At 42.7% G+C, this 17,173-nt stretch overlaps 1 protein-coding gene across 2 annotated transcripts in view; it reads right to left on the bottom strand.

The window, feature by feature from the left end:
- The window catches only part of ASPA (aspartoacylase), a 43,090-nt gene that overhangs the window by 6,904 nt on the left and 19,013 nt on the right, over positions 1–17,173 (bottom strand). For both annotated transcript variants that reach the window (XM_073565291.1, XM_073565293.1), the window contains exons 2-4: positions 13,809–14,049; positions 11,355–11,550; positions 8,654–8,747 (exon numbers count right to left, since the gene is read on the bottom strand). In XM_073565291.1, coding sequence (XP_073421392.1) covers positions 8,654–8,747; positions 11,355–11,550; positions 13,809–14,041 — 523 coding nt within the window. In that variant the 5' untranslated portion in view covers positions 14,042–14,049. The remainder of the gene's footprint in view (positions 1–8,653; positions 8,748–11,354; positions 11,551–13,808; positions 14,050–17,173) is intronic.

Raw genomic sequence — 17,173 nt, 5'->3', positions numbered from 1 at the left:
AAGAACATTTGCGAGACGCAGAACAACTAAAAACATCCTGGAAGAGTGCCTGACGCCATCTGTCAAGCATGGTGGAGGTAATGTGATGGTCTGGGGTTGCTTTGGTGCTGGTAAAGTGGGAGATTTGTACAAGGCAAAAGGGATTTTGAATAAGGAAGGCTATCACTCCATTTTGCAAGCCAAGCCATAAACTGTGGACAGCACTTGATTTGAGCCAATTTCATCCTACAACAGGACAAAGACCCAATGCACACCTCCAAATTATGCAAGAACTATTTAGGGAAGAAGCAGGCAGCTGGTATACTATCTGTAATGGAGTGGCCAGCACAGTCACCAGATCTCAACCCCACTGAGCTGTTGTGGGAGCAGCTTCACCGTATGGTACGCAAAAAGTGCCCATCAAGCCAAACCAACTTGTGGGAGGGGCTTCTGGAAGCATGGGGTGAAATTTCTCCAGATTACCTCAGCAAATTAACTGCTAGAATGCCAAAGGTCTGCAATGCTGTCATTGCTGCAAAGGGAGCATTCTTTGACGAAAGCAAAGTTTGAAGGAGAAAATTATTATTTCAAATAAAAATCTTTTTTTCGAACCTTGTCAATGTCTGGACTGGATTATAAATTCATTTGCCAACTCATTTGATTAATAAAAGTATAAGTTTTCATGGAAAACACAAAATTGTCTGGGTGACCCCAAACGTTTGAACGGTAATATATATATATATATATATATATATATATATATATATATATATATATATATATATATATATATAGTTTTCACTGATCACAATGATATATTTGAAACAAGAACTAATTATTACCCGGAAACGAGACACCGAACAGATATTTTTTATGGATGCAAAATTCTATGGACATGTTCTGCTAAATAGCCAGCATGGATAATATTCCCTTTTTAGCAAGTCTACAGCAAAAAAAAAAAATATAATTGTAGAGGTGTCGAAGAAAAATAATGCTTCCCCTGTACACAGCACTACATCAATAACCTTGTATTTAATGATAACCATGCATGTTACCACTTGCCCCCGAGTTGTTGGGGTAGTTATGTATTGCGTTAACCTCTTCGCGACCGCCCACAGTAGATAAACGTTGGCGCTTGCTGGGCTTTGTGCAGCGCCGACGTTTATCTACTGTCGGCGGTTTTGTGCCCCCCGGGACCCCCTCATACCTTATAACGTGGGGATCCCGGTGCACAATGCATGCTGGGACCCCCGACGTCATCGAGACCCGATTGGTTCAGGTCCTGATGACGTCGCGTCACAGCAGCCAATGAGAGAGCTCGCTGGGAAAGCTGCTTGTTTCCCGGCGATCTCCCTCATTATAACGCGACTTCTCCTCTGAGCTCATGCTGACAGATGAGCAGAGGTGAAGCAGCGTTACTGTGTGACTAGATCGCTGCCTGGCACAGCTGATCGCTGCCTGGCACAGCTGTGCCAGGCAGCGATCTAGTCACACAGTAACGCTGCTTCACCTCTGCTCATCTGTCAGTGTGAGATCAGAGGAGAAGTGGCGTTACTATGTGCCGGGCAGCGATCTTGTCATATAGCAATGCTGCTTCTCCTCTGATCATCTGCCAGTGTGAGATCAGAGGAGAAGTGGCGTTACTATGAGTCAAAAATACAAAAAATAAAAAAACACAAAAATAAAAAAAAAAAGTAAAGAAAAAAAAAAGCAGGTAGGCAGGCTAGGGTTAGGGCTAGGGGTGTGTTGGGGTTAGGGTTGGAATTCGAATTGGGGGTTTCCAATGTTTAGGTACATCAGGGGCTCTGTAAATGCAACATGACGCCTGCAGACCATTCCATCAAAGTCTGCATTCCAGAACGTCACTACTTCCCTTCCGAGCCCCACCGTGTGCCCAAACAGTGGTCCCCCCCCACATGTGGGGTACCAGCGTACTCAGGACAAATTGGACAACAACTCTTAGGGTCCAATTTCTCCTGTTACCCTTGTGAAAATAAAAATTGGGAGCTAAAAGATCATTTTTGTGGAAAAAAAATGATTTTTTTATTTTCACGGCTCTACATTATACACTTTAGTGAAACACTTGGGGGTTCAAAGTGCTCACCACACATCTAGATAAGTTCCTTGGGGGGGGGGGGGGGTCTAGTTTCCAAAAAGGGGTCACTTGTAGAGGATTTCCACTGTTTAGGCACATCAGGGGCTCTGCAAACGTGACATGACACCCGCAGACCATTCCATCAATGTCTGCATTCCAAAACGTCACTACTTCCCTTCCGATCCCCACCGTGTGCCAAAACAGTAGTTTTCTTCCACATATGGGGTACCAGTGTACTCAGGACAAATTGGACAACAACTTTTGGGGTCCAGTTTCTCCTGTTACCCTTGTGAAAATAAAAATTTGGGGGCTAAAAGATCATGTTTGTGGAACAAAAATGATTTTTTATTTTCATGGCTCTACGTTATAAACTTCTGTGAAGCACTTGGGGGTTTAAAGTGCTCACGACACATCTAGATAAGTTCTTTAAGGGGTCTAGTTTCCAAAATGGGGTCACTTGTGGGGGTTTCCACTGATTAGGCACATTAGGGGCTCTCCAAATGTGACATGGCGTCCTCTCTCAATTCCAGCCAATTCTGCATTGAAAAAGTCAAACGGCACTCCTTCCTTTCTGAGCTCTGCCGTGTGCTCAAACAGTGGTTTAGCCCCACATACGGGGTATCGGCGTATTTGGGAGAAATTGCACAAAAAATTTTGTGGTTCATTTTCTGTTTTTACACTTGTGAAAATAAAAAAAATGGTTCTGAAGTAAAATGTTTGTGAAAAAAAGTTAAATGTTTATTTTTTCCTTCCACATTCCATTCATTCATGTGAAGCACCTGAAGGGTTAATAAACTTCTTGAATGTGGTTTTGAGTACATTGAGAGGTGCAGTTTTTAGAATGGTGTCACTTTTGGGTATTTTCTGTCATATTGACCCCCCAAACTCACTTCAAATGTGAGGTGGTCCCTAAAAAAAAAAAATGGTGTTGTAAATTTTGTTGTAAAAATGAGAACTCGCTGGTCAACTTTTAACCCTTATAACTTCCTAAAAAAAAAAATTATGTTTCCAAAATTGTGCAGATGTAAAGTAGACATGTGGGAAATGTTATTTATTAACTATTTTGTGCGATATCACACTCTGATTTAAGGGCATAAAAATTAAAAGTTTGAAAATTGCAAAATTTTCAAAATTTTTGCCAAATTTCGATTTTTTTAACATATAAGCGCAGTTCATATCTAAGAAATTTTACCACTATCCTGAAGTACAATATGTCACGAGAAAACAATGTCAGAATCAGCAGGATCCGTTGAAGCGTTCTAGAGTTATGGCCTCATAAAGTGACACTGGTCAGAATTGAAAAAAATTGGCCTGGTCACGAAGGCAAAAACAGGCTCAGGCGCGAAAGGGTTAAATCCTCAGGCTGGTTAAAGGGTTTCAGAGGCAGATGCCTTTTTATTTAGTGCTAATTTTTATGGTCTTCCCTAGGGGGCAGGACTCGTATGGTAATAATGTAGAGAGTCCTGTGAGCCATGCCCACATAGTAAAGACTATAAAATGAGCACTAGATAAAAAAGGCCCATATCTCTGGAACCATATGTTGGATTAAAAAGAAAAAACAAACAAAATATACAAATGCAATATATACAGTAAGCCTCAATGGAAAGATATAGAGATCCTTTGCGTAATTTTGAAATATTGATAATATTCATCGTTACAGATACATTACACAATCACACAAATGCCGGAGAAATCTGTACACAAACAGCCATTCTCATAGCTAGCCGATGACAGCTTCACATTAAAACGATATGGACGCCTTCAGAAGTGTTTTATTAAAAATGTGGGAGCATGTGGCTTTTTGTTTCCTTGCACACTGCCTTGGATGCAGCATGAGTTAACCCAGTATCCATCAGTGAGCTCCTTATGATAAGGAGTTTGTAACTCTTATCTGTCATTTAGAATTCATGCAGATGTCCATGGATCTCAGACCACAATGCACTGACTGGTTGCGGGTCTCCCGACCCGAGTGTGGCAGCCTCACAGAAATACATGAAGGCGTCATGATCTGATCAGGAGACCCGCAGCCAGTCTGTGTATTAGTGGTCCATGCATGGACGTCTGAATGAGGCCTTACTGAGCTCTTCTTGTCTGATCTATGATTGCATGACAGTTCAGCACTACTTTGATGTGGCCATGAGTCAGCACTGATGAATTCTATAAAAACATAAATCAAATTTTTACAAACTTCCCACTAGATTGAGTTAACTAATAATCTCAGTGAGCTCAATCTGTAGGCAATGCAAAGAATCCATCAGTCAGCTCATTTTGTAAAGCCTTTATATGTTTTTACAGAGCTCCTCTGTGTTGATTAGCGACCACAACAAAGTTATGCTGAACCTTCACCTGACCACAGATCTGGAAGAAGCTCAGTAAAAAACTCCCCATCGGAATAATAATAATAATAATAATAATAATAATAATAATAATAATCTTTATTTATATAGCGCCAACATATTCCGCAGCGCTTTACAGTTTAACAGTTTCAAAACACAAGTCATAAGTAATAACGCTAACAATACAATAATTAAAGCAAAATAAGACGAAATAAGACGACCCTGCTCGTGAGAGCTTACAATCTACAATGAGGTGAGGGAGATACAGAGTACAGGTGTGTATTTACAATGGTGTATTTACAATGAAGGTCCAGCCATCTTGCGGGAGTGAAGGATGGATGGAGATAGTGAATGGGCTACACACGCACACTTACACAGAGAATTACTTTGATTAGTGAATGTGATAGGCCGCTCTGAACAGGTGTGTTTTGAGGGAGCACCTAAAACTATGCAAATTGTGGATAGTCCTGATTTCTTGGGGTAGAGCATTCCAGAGGATAGGAGCAGCACGGGAGAAGTCTTGGAGTCGGGAGTGGGAGGTACGGATTAGTGCAGAGGTTAGTCGAAAGTCGTTTGCAGAGCGCAGCGATCAGCTAGGCCGATAGACAGAAATGAGAGAAGAGATGTAAGGGGGTGCCGCACTGTGGAGAGCTTTGTGGGTGAGAACAAGTACTTTGAATTGGATCCTATAATGAATGGGCAGCCAGTGTAAGGACTGGCGAAGAGCGGACGCGTCCGAGTACCGATTACCCAGATGGACGATCCTGGCCGCTGCATTAAGTATGGACTGGAGAGGGGATAGTCGAGTGACGGGGAGGCCAATTAATAGAGCGTTGCAGTAATCCAGGTGAGAGTGGATCAATGCAACAGTGAGGGTTTTTGTTGTTTCCATAGTGAGAAAAGGGCGGATTCTAGAGATGTTCTTTAGGTGTAAGCGGCAAGAGCGGGCAAGGGATTGTATATGGGATGTGAAGGAGAGATTGGTGTCAAACATAACACCCAGACAGCGCGTCTGCTGCCGGGGTGTTATTGTGGTACCACCCACGGAGAGGGAAATGTCAGATTTAGGGAGGTTAGTAGACGGCGGTAGTAGAAGAAGTTCAGTTTTGGAGAGGTTGAGTTTCAGATAGAGAGCGGACATGATATTGGAGACTGCGGACAGACAGTCACTGGCGTTCTGTAGTACAGCGGGGGTAAGGTCGGGGGAAGACGTGTATAGTTGTGTGTCATCAGCATAAAGATGGTACTGAAAGCCAAATCTGCTGATGGTCTGTCCAATTGGGGCCGTGTAGAGAGAAAAGAAGGGGGCCAAGGACTGAGCCCTGAGGTACCCCGACAGCAAGAGGAGATGACGTGGAGCCAGAGAACAAAACACTGAAGGAGCGGTCAGAGAGATAGGAAGAGAACCAGGAGAGTGCAGTGTCCTTAATGCCTAGTGACTGGAGCCTAGAGAGTAGGAGATGGTGGTCAACAGTATCGAAAGCTGCAGATAGGTCAAGAAGAATGAGCAGAGAGTGGTCACCGTTACGTTTTGCTGTCAGAAGGTCATTGGTCACTTTGATGAGTGCAGTTTCAGTCGAATGTAGGGGGCGGAAGCCGGACTGTGAAGGGTCTAGAAGGGAGTGAATGGAGAGGTAACGGGTAAGGCGGGAGTAAACTAGGCGTTCCAAAAGTTTAGAGATGAAAGGGAGATTGGAGACTGGTCTGTAGTTGTTTGTGCAGGATGGGTCGAGAGCAGGTTTCTTTAGTAATGGAGTAACGATGGCGTGTTTGAAGGAGGATGGGAAAATGCCTGAGGAGAGGGAGAGATTAAAGATTGTAGTTAGGTGGGTTGTGACGACTGGAGGAGATGTGAGGGAATGGGGTCGGTAGTGCATGTAGTCGGACGAGAAGAGAGGAGTCTGGAGACTTCTTCTGTGATGGGATCACATGTGGAGAGTGAGCCAGTGGAGATGCAGGAAGGGATGGGCGTCACAGCACTTGGTGGTTGGGAGCAGATTTCTTGACGGATATTATCTATTTTTTCTGTAAAGTGGGAGGCCAGGTCATCAGCACAAATGTCTGTGATAGGGGCTTGTGCTTTTGGCCTGAGGAGGGAGTGAAAAGTGTCAAAAAGTTTCTTGGGGTTGTTGGCTAGTGAGGAGATCAGGGTGGCGAAGTAGGTCTGTTCGGCAAGGTGAAGGGCAGTGTTATAGGTTCTTAACATAAATTTGAAGTGTATGAAGTCTTCTGGTGTGCGGGTTTTTCTCCATAGGCGTTCAGCACTCCTGGAGCATCGCTGGAGAAGTTGAGTTTGCGATGTGAGCCAGGGCTGTTTTACTCTGTGTTTGGAGGTTCTGAGGGTGAGGGGAGCTACTTGGTCAAGGGTGCTTCTAAGAGTGTCATTGTAGTGATGAACAGCCAGATTAGGACAGGAAAGAGAGGAGATTGGGGACAGAGATGAGTGTAGGGAATCTGAAAGTGTCTGAGGGTTAATAGCTTGTAGATTTCTGACTGTGTGGTAGGTAGGAATGAGCTGGGGTGGGCGAGGATTTGTGAGCGTGAAGGAGAGAATGTTGTGGTCAGAGAGTGGAAGCGGTGAGTTGTTTAGGTGGGAGATTGAACAGAGCCGGCAGAAGACCAGATCAAGGGTGTTACCGTCCTTATGTGTCTCAGAGGTTGAAAGCTGTGAGAGGCCTAGAGAGGTGGTTAGTGATAGAAGCTGGGATGCAGATGTGGAATTAGGGCTGTTAATGGGGATGTTGAAGTCTCCCAGGATGAGGGTTGGTAGTTCTGAGGACATGAAGTGTGGCAGCCAGGCTGAAAAGTGGTCAAGGAAGTGGGTGGGTGAGCCTGGGGGCCGGTATATGACCGCTACCCTGAGGGAGAGGGGACGGAAGAGCCTGATGGTGTGGACCTCAAAAGAAGGGAATAAGAGTGATGGGACTGGGGGGGGGATGACCTGGAAAGTGCATTGTGGGGACAGGAGTATGCCAACTCCACCACCAGGTCTGTTTGTGGGTCTCGGGGAGTGAGAGAATTGTAAGCCACCGTAGGAAATGGCAGCAGGAGAGACAGTGTCAGAATCCTGAATCCAGGTTTCAGTGAGGGCCAACAGATTAAGAGAGTTGTTCAGAAAGTAGTTGTGTAGGAAAGGAAGCTTGTTACAAGCAGACCGTGGATTCCAGAGGGCACAATTAAAAGATTGAGATGAGGGAGTGCAAGTAATGTTAATCAGATTATTGTGGTTTCGATATGAGGTAGGGTAAGGGTTGAGGGATGGTGGACCAGGGTTGGGGGGAGATGTCCCCTGAAATCAGTAGGAGAAGGAAGATAAAGAGCCAATAGTTGTTGGAACTGTAAGTAGTTTTTTTCTGCGATGTGTTTGGGCAAGATGGGCTGAGGTTTCTCAGGAAGGTGAGGAGTGTGTGGGAGCTGTACATGGGAGAAGGAAGTATAGAGGGGCTGATGTGTATGAGTCGTGATGGAGGGGGGATAGGGTGATGAATGTGGATGGCAAGGGAACACAGGAGGATAAAAATAAAGCACATGGTTAAAGGGGAAGGCAAAGTGTGGGTTACCTGACTCCTGCCCTGACTAACTGCCATGTATAACTGCCGTTTTGCTGGATGCTTATCTTCTGTGATGCTTTGCTTATGGGATGCTTGCGTGCTGTACCCCACACTGCGTGCTTCCCCTTAGCAACTACTACATACATAGGCCACTCTACAGGGTCAGGAGAGAGGGATTGTGGGAGCTGGTTGGGTATAATTTGGCAGCTGGGGCCAGCACACTAGGGGATGGTTAGATGATCAAAGGCACTAGACCAAGATGTGGCAATATGCTAAAGCACCTTCCACCTGATAAGATCTAGAAAGGCCCCAGTCACAGACCTAAAGCAGTAAGTATTACATACAGTGCAACAAATGAACTATACCAAAGCTTTAGCAAGCACATTTAAATATGCAGCAAAATGGTAAAGCAGCAGAAGTATGGAGTTGTACCATTTGGATATATTACAGCAGGGAATAGAGGCAGCAGAGGTGGGAAGTTGTATCATTCAGGCTGCTTGCTAGCAGTGAATGAGCTAATTCCACCACCAACAATAGACAGTGCAACAAAGAGGTGACACAAGGTAAACCTTGCATAATGGGTAATGAAACCCAACTGCAACAATACTTTTTAGCCCACAATATATGCATTTAAGTAAAAGAAAATGGCCCCCTGAAGCATGTACTTGGGGAGAGGATCCAGGATCACTTACCTATAGAATGCTTTGCTATAGAGCGAGTTGTTGTATATTTTACTCCAGGGTGTTCAATTAATAACACAGGACAGTGTTCAGGAGCCATGGACTTCTGTGGTATCAAAGGAAAAAAAAAGGCAACTGCAATTATATTACACAGATGTAGCTAATATAGGAAAGAGAGAGAAAAAAAAAAGAGGAGAAAAAAAAAAGAGAGAAAAAAAAGAGAAAAAAAAAAGAGAAAAAAAAAAAGAGAAAAAAAAAAGAGAAAAAAAAAAGAGAAAAAAAAAAGAGAAAAAAAAAAGAGAAAAAAAAAAGAGAAAAAAAAAAGAGAAAAAAAAAAGAGAAAAAAAAAAGAGAAAAAAAAAAGAGAAAAAAAAAGAGAGAAAAAAAGAGAGAAAAAAAAGAGAGAAAAAAAAGAGAGAAAAAAAAGAGAGAAAAAAAAGAGAGAAAAAAAAGAGAGAAAAAAAAGAGAGAAAAAAAAGAGAGAAAAAAGAGAGAAAAAAAAGAGAGAGAAAAAAAAAGAGAGAAAAAAGAGAGAGAAAAAAAGAGAGAGAAAAAAAGAGAGAGAAAAAAAGAGAGAAAAAAAAGAGAGAGAAAAAAAAAAGAGAAAAAAAGAGAGAGAAAAAAAAAAGAGAAAAAAAGAGAGAAAAAAAAGAGAGAGAAAAAAAAAAAGAGAGAGAAAAAAAAAGAGAGAGAAAAAAAAAAGAGAGAAAAAAAAAAAAGAGAGAAAAAAAAAAAAAGAGAGAAAAAAAAAAGAGAGAAAAAGAATTTTTTTTTTTTGTCCGGCACCCAGAAAGAATTTCGGGTTAAATGAGTGTCTGGAGGATCCGCCAGAAAAAAAAAAAAAAAAAAAAAAAAAACGTTGCAAGCTCAGTTTTGAAATATTTCAGGATGGTGACGGACAGCAACTTTTGGCGGATCCTCAAAAAAAAACGGATGCAACGGACAGCAATCCGTCACAATCCGCCATTAATGAAAGTCAATGGAGAAAAAAAAACGGATCCTCAAAAGAAAATTGAGGATCCGTTTTTTTCAAAACCTGGCGGATTGTGACTGATTGTAAAAAACTGAAGTGTGAAAGAGGCCTTAGACCTGAGCAAAGTTCGGCCGGCGGGCCACAATCGGGGCTCTGGCGGTTCCTTTCTGGCCTGTAGACTGAGACAGCTAAAGAGCAAAAAAAACACTGGCCCACAGGCCGCACCATGTGGCCACCCAGTCCCTATCTACGTCCCAATGTCACCGCTAATTGCATCCTCAGGATGCAAATAATGGTGAATATAATGGTGGAGGAGGGGCCGCCAGCTCCTTCTTCCACCATTCACCCTGTGCGACACAGCAGACGTGATCATGTCACTACATTGCATCTGCTATGCGGAGCGTCATAGCACACAGCAAAGGCCGAAGCAGTGTGATTGGGGAATGGGAGCAAGGTAAGCATGTGTCTTTTTTATTTTCTTATGTGCGTTAGTGTGGGTGAGATATGTGTCTGTATATAGGAGGCTCTGTGAAATGTCATACTGTGTATAGGAGGCCATGTGCGGGCTTATACTGTATATAGGAGGACTATGTGAGGTGTCATACTGTATATCTCTACCGTTTCCAACAAGCATACAACCTGCAGTAACCACCAAGCCACTGCACGACCAGCTCTACCCTCACCTACTGTATCCTCACCCTTCCCTTGTAGATTGTGAGTCCTCGCAGGCAGGGTCCCCTCTCATCCTGTACCAGTCGTGACCTGTATTGTTTAAGATTATTGTATTTGTTTTTATTATGTATACCCCTCCTCACATGTAAAGCGCCATGGAATAAATGATGCTACAATAATACATATTAATAATAAAAATAATATAGGAGGGGTATGTGAGGTTTCATACTGTATATATGAGGAGTCATACTATACAGTATATAGGAGGCTGTGTGTGAGGTGTCTTACTATATATAGGAGGCTATGTGAGGTTTTATAAAGTATATAGGAGGGCTATGTGAGGTTTCATACCGTATATACAGTAGGAGGGCTATGTGAGATTTCATACTGTATATTGATGGGCTATGTGAGGTTTCATAAAGTATATAGGAGAGGTATATGAGGTTTCATACTGTATACAGAAGGGATATGTGAGGTTTCATACTATATGTAGGAGGACTATGTGAGATCTCATTCTGTATATAGGAGGGCTATGTGAGGTTTCATTCTGTATATAGAAGGGATACGTGGGAGATCATATTATATATAGAAGGCTATGTGGTTGCTCATTCTGTGTATAGGAAGCCTATGTGGGGGCTCAAACAGTGTATAGGAGGGTTACGTGGGGGGGGGCTCAAACTGTACATATGAGGGCTATGTGGGGACTGATCCTGTATATATGAGGCTATGTGGAGGTTCATACTGTATATTGGAGGGCTTTGTGGGAGCTCATACTGTATATGGGAGGCTATTTGGGGTATCATACTGTATATAGGAGGCTATGTGGTGGGCTCATACTGTATATAGGAGGCTATGTGGGGACGTATACTGTATATGGTGGAGTCAATATACTTAATTCTGTTCAATATTAAATTATAATATTAATATAAAATAGTAATATTAATATTGAGCAGAATTAATGTCAGCCTATTGATTCTGCCTTTACATAAGTCACAGTCTCTTATGTGGCCCCGCAGTGAAATGAATTGCTCACCCCTGGTCTGGCTGCATCTCTTATCTTGCCATTACCTGAATGTAATTACACATCTGTATAGTGAAGTCATCTCGTGAGTTCTCCAGGATCAGTGTGGCTCCCATGTGAGCAGTGGTGTTGTGCAGGTCCAGTATTACATCATAAGCGTCTTTACTACCTTTTGGTCCGAATAAGGAATTGATTTTTTGTGCTTGTGCAATTTCGTATGGTATTTTTCCTGTATGATCATTGCTGCAAAATAAGAAACGTTTCTCATCTAAAAGGAACATAAATCTGTCTACACACAGAACTTATGCAATATAATTTCAATATAAAAGTGACATTTATTTTTTTTTTAAATCTCTGCCCGGCATCCCGAGTGCCTCCGCTGCTTATTATGCTTCGTGCCATTGCAGGACGTAGTAAGCAGCAAGGGGCAATTATGATGGGCACAGAATTGCTGGGGCAGGTTGGAACACTGCCATTGTCTGACCGCCACAGAAGACCAAACTGGACAGCGGGCGAGGGTAGATCATATCCTTTGGTTGATCCCTAGTCAGGCTGCCATATTGATATGTGACAGCACCAAACACTGAGCTCAGTGGCCCTACATATGTAGGTGTCATTAACCTCCATGCAATCAGACACATCTCTTCATGCTGTCACTAGTCTTTGGTCACACACATGCTTACTCCTCTCACACTGGGATACTTCCGATTGCCTGACAACTTTTCATTCGGCAGCTGAACGAGACAATTCTTTTGACTATTAGAATTCTAGTATCTCCAGGAGCCCTGAGTGTATAGAAGTGTTGGGCAATTCCTTGACAAGAACATTCCTGGCAATGACACAAAGTCTATTCAGCTCATGCCAAGAACAGACCCCAGGAACAATAGGCAGGATGACTCCGCACAACTTGCAGGCAAACAACTGTGAGAGCATGTGGGGAGAAATGTTATGTCCTCAGCCCTGGAAGACCTGCTGCTAAATGCTGCACTAAGGACATTTTCACCCTTTCCTACATGGAAGCCAGAGTCACACATGATGGTTGTGGCAGTTTTTTGAAGCAAAGTCTGAAGAAGATCCAAAAAGAAGTATGGCGCCAATGTATGAACACAGACTTTAAAAAAAAATAAAGTGAAGAACAGCCACACACCAATAGCTGCATCTAATAATGAGAGGGATGGTGGTTATGTATTTCTAGACATTCCATGAAAGTCAACCACCTAGTAGGTTGGGCTGGGTGGAGACGGTGGAAGATATTGTTAATGCCTGGGAGAAATTCGGGGTTGCACCACAGTAGGAGATATTTTGAGGTTCTGAAAGAGAGGTCACACTTTGTCCTCACTACTTGTTTAGTGTGATAGTCAGGGAGGCAAGGCAAGAGTGAAGGATTGCTGTTAAATTAAAGGGGTAAAAAAAAAAAAAAAATTGACTCTAGCGTAAAGTCTGAGTAGGTGTGTATTTTATGTATCCAACCTATTTGTCGTCTTTGGAGACCATAACCTTGCTTAGATTATCCTGGGGAGCTTTCCTCTCCATAGGAATTGACTGAAAGCTTTATTGAGTGTATTTACGTCAGTGTGTTTAAGTAACAACAGGAGAGTTTGTAATTGATGGCAACAGAGCTATTACACCCAGTTCTGCAGAGCTTTTTCTTGAATGGAATGGGGACGCAAATGCTTAACCTCCTCTCCATTCATTGACTATGAGACTGCCAGATAAAGCCAGGTACAGCGCCCCACTATTCTCAACAGTCCAATAGACAATGAATTGAGTGAAGATCAAGTATGCGTACCTGAAGGTGAGGCTCTGAAGAACCAGGTTCAAGAGCTGAGTTGTTTGGATCGCTGTGGGTACCAACAGTTGGACAATCATCAAGTTATAGGAGAAGGGATTACTATGTACTTAACCAGGTAATGTTATGTGTGACATTTATAGCATGGATATACCATTATTGTTCAATAGATGCAGTCCCCACCCTTGGCTCGCTTGATTAATTTGTATGAGAATTCTGAAAATTGCTAAGCACGCTTAATCTGCATATCTTTGGACCACATGTGTGATCATCCTAGATACAGCGTAATAACAATAACATTTTAACAATTGTTTTCGAGCTTAAAACAGATAATTGCTCAAGATTGAAAACATTTAGATGTGAAAACCTCTCCTGACAATCTTGCAATTATCATTTTGACCAAATTGAAGCGCCTGTCCATTATGGTCCTGGTACAGACCGCGATGCACTGACTGGCACTGGGTCTCTTGATCCTTATTCCACAGCCCTACAGGCATCCATGACACTGTCAAGTTCGGGTCGGGAGACCCGTAGCCAGCGGCCAGGCCGTGCATCGCAGTCTGTGCTCTGAATATGGACATCTAACTTGGGCTTTAGTTGCAGAGATTATCATGCTGTACAGAGATGCCTAGTCGCTGCTTCCTCTAGCATCCAAACCAACTTATATTCTACAATATATTCAAAATACAAGAGGAACACAAAGTTTTCTTACCTAAGACTTTGACTGTCAAAAACTCTGTTCAGGTCAGTGTCAATATATCTAACACATTTCTCCACAGCCTTTGGGTTGGTAATAAATGGTCTCACCTCCATACCCGGTTTGGTAATTTCCCCTCCATGTTTTAACCAGTGTTTAACTAGGAAAACTCCGGATAACTCATTTCCATGTGTGCCCCCAAATATAGCCACTTTGCGTATGGCAGAGAGAGTACTGCTTGCGGCCATATTGACAGCTGAAACATATAGAAAAAAAGACAAATGTCAGTAGAGGCCAACACAGAAGGTGCGGATACATTTTCAGAAATCAATTCTTCCAATTTAATTCATTATCTATTAGATAAAGCATGGCACAAGAGATTTAAATGGGGAATTCCATTCTAGCTGCATACACATCCGATAGTTGGCTGGTTGGGGCCAACCTCTATCTAATGTGTATGGGGTTCTTCAGGCTATGCCACACAGTTTTTTGAGGTGGATAAATACAACAAGTTTTTCATGGGAAATCTCTTTGAAAATACTACCGTACTTGTTTGAGGCGTTCTTGGAAAAGTATTTATTTTCCTGAAGGTGAAGATTTTGGAAGAGAATTTTTCCTGAATCCTTTTTTGCCACCCTTTGATATGATAGAATCTGCTCCAAACTAGTCACGCACTCCCCTTCCCCACTCCTCCAGCATATTTTTACGGGGAAAAGAAGTAAAAACACTGCTCATCAACAACCTATATAAAGAGCAGAGAGGATTTCCCACTGGAAAAAAAAAAAAAATAGGTAATTTTCAAAGCATTTTTGAGGAAGATTTTGGAGTAGATCTGCTCTGTGAATGCAGAGGAGGAGTGCTTCCTCACATAGACTCTCTTCTCCGTCGGGGTTCTGCTTTTTAGGCCACAGTTCAAATGGACATTGCAATTCTCAGACCAGTCGCGTCTACAAACTGCGGATGTGACTGTGTCCGTGAGCTCGTCTGTATTCTTGGTGGGTGCAGGAGCATTAATCGATTAGATCAGACGATCGTTTTATACGGATGGGTGCTGTCTGAGCCAAGATGGCATAGCACACCGACCAATGTAATTCAATATGGCTGATCAGATTACAGGTTTTTCATACAAACCAATTGTCTGTGTGAACCAAGAAAAAAAAATTGCAGTGTGCACTATTGTCTTATTTATATCGGAAGAGACTTGCGCATATAAGTCTATTGGTGCACAAAAAAGAATAAAAAGAATAAAATAATCAAATCCCATACGGATCATCTATATATAGCATCCAATTTTACAGATACATTGCCATTATTAATTAGAAAACTGTATTTGATCAGGAACATTTGAAAATATTCATGTATAAATATGTATATCGCACGGACGTAAAATATGGACCCTCGAGCAAAATATGGATGAAAATCCTGCAAGTTTTCTGGACGAAAATCAGATGGTTTTTCATAGGGACGTCTGATCTAAAACTAGTACTGTCACATCCGCAAAACAGACAACTTTTTGTGCTGTTTTTGCCGTCCAAGTATGAAGAAGTATTGTGTATCCTACGTGCAGCAGCACGTGAAATGTTTGTCTTGCTATTCCTGCTCCTTCATTGCTTCCCAGCTTTATCTTGAAGTTTCTTTCCTTGCCCTTTTGTACTGGAGTATCCAAGGGGCGATCGGACTTTGCGACTTTTCCACTGAACAGTAACTTTCTTCACAAAAGAATATTGTACAATGGTTAAAGAAAAACAAGGAACAGTGAACACAGTGACACTACAACCTCACCCGAGCTTCCTCCTGAGACGCAGGCCCTTGGGTGTGCACACACAGAGGAGGGGTACTGTAACACAGACCCCAGGCTAGTTTGTACACAGCTGTAAAACTTTACTCTCAGTCAATTTTTCTGCAAGATTCTTGAGGTCGAGCGACACATTTCATGCCTTATGTTCTTGCCGCTGATTTGTCTCACAAAAACAGAGAAAAGTAGAATAAAGAAGTCTTGTTTCACTTCCTACACCCCAAGGACATAGCAAGGAAGGTCAGTAATGTGCCTGACTAATAACTGCTGCTGAATCTGATCACTCGCGGCTCTATACAAGAAACCACCAGAGAAGAAGTGTCACCTACCTTATAGGAGAGTCTGAGAAAAGGTACAGACCATAACGTTTTCTACACTCTGGGACAGCCCTGCAGATGAGCAAGCTCCGAGCCAGCAGACTAATCTGCTGAGTACACAGCTTCAGTACATGAACTAGTCTCAGGTCACCGCTCAGATCAGATTCTTATACTTAGCCACTGAACCAGAAACAGGCTCGGACTGGCCCACAGGGGAACAGGGAATCCCCCGGTGGGCCTCTGTGCAAATCTCAGCCCCCAACCTTACTGTATGAGCAGTCCTTGTCATATTTCACTTGATTCTCTCTGTACAGAAAAAAACAGCATCTCATTCATTAACCACACTACCCAGTTTATTATACAGAGATATAGGTACATTTGTGAACCAGGGTCATGTGATATTTGTTTGCAGGTGAAAAGTGGGCCCCCAAAGTCAATGTTACTGGTGGGCCCTTGGCACCCCAATCTGACACTGACCAGAAATATACCAGGAACCGCATCTGCAGCAACTAATGGATGGTCATCGCAGCAATGGCCACATGTGCATACTTTCCAACATTTCTGAAACTTGAATCCCACCCTTGACTATCTCAGGAACTAGTGATGGTTTCTTTGCAAACGATTGGATACAAAGAAGCCGGCTCCCTGTGACCGACAGGAGAGACACAATCTAATATATAAATATATAAATTTTAACCCCGCGTGTTCCAATCCACCAAACAATTTTGCCCCTATCTACATACTGGGGGAAAAGTGAAAGAAAAAGTGTTCGAGGCAAATTGACAGCTGCCAGATGTGAACAAGGGGGACTTAGAGAATGAGAGCGATGGCACCAAAGAGTATATACCGTACAGTTGCTAAGGTGGGGCCCTGACATGGGATACTCACCACACACGGGGATATGAACACACACACAAAATGCGCCACACACTACCACGTGCTGCAACACATATACCACCCTCAGCACACATTTCACCACACATACACCAACCTCACCACATAAAAGTCGAAACACAAAAGTCGCCACTCAAAACTCGCCACGCTGTCCCAGAGCTGTATAAAAGATGAAAGATGAGCTGTGATTGGTTGCTATCAGCAACAGTTTTCTTTGTAGACAGTTGTGGTAACTGAGGCCTATTATTCTTATCATTTCTATGGTGTTATCATCTATTAGATACACGGCTCAGCAGTCAGTATCACACAGGATAGGATTAGATACACGGCTCAGCAGTCAGTATCACACAGGATAGGATTAGATACATAGCTCA

This window comes from Dendrobates tinctorius, unplaced genomic scaffold (genome assembly GCF_039654945.1).
Source record: "Dendrobates tinctorius isolate UK_male_01 unplaced genomic scaffold, ASM3965494v1 ptg000016l, whole genome shotgun sequence".
NCBI lineage: Eukaryota > Metazoa > Chordata > Amphibia > Anura > Dendrobatidae > Dendrobates > Dendrobates tinctorius.
This window is presented reverse-complemented; position numbering and strand designations above follow the sequence as displayed.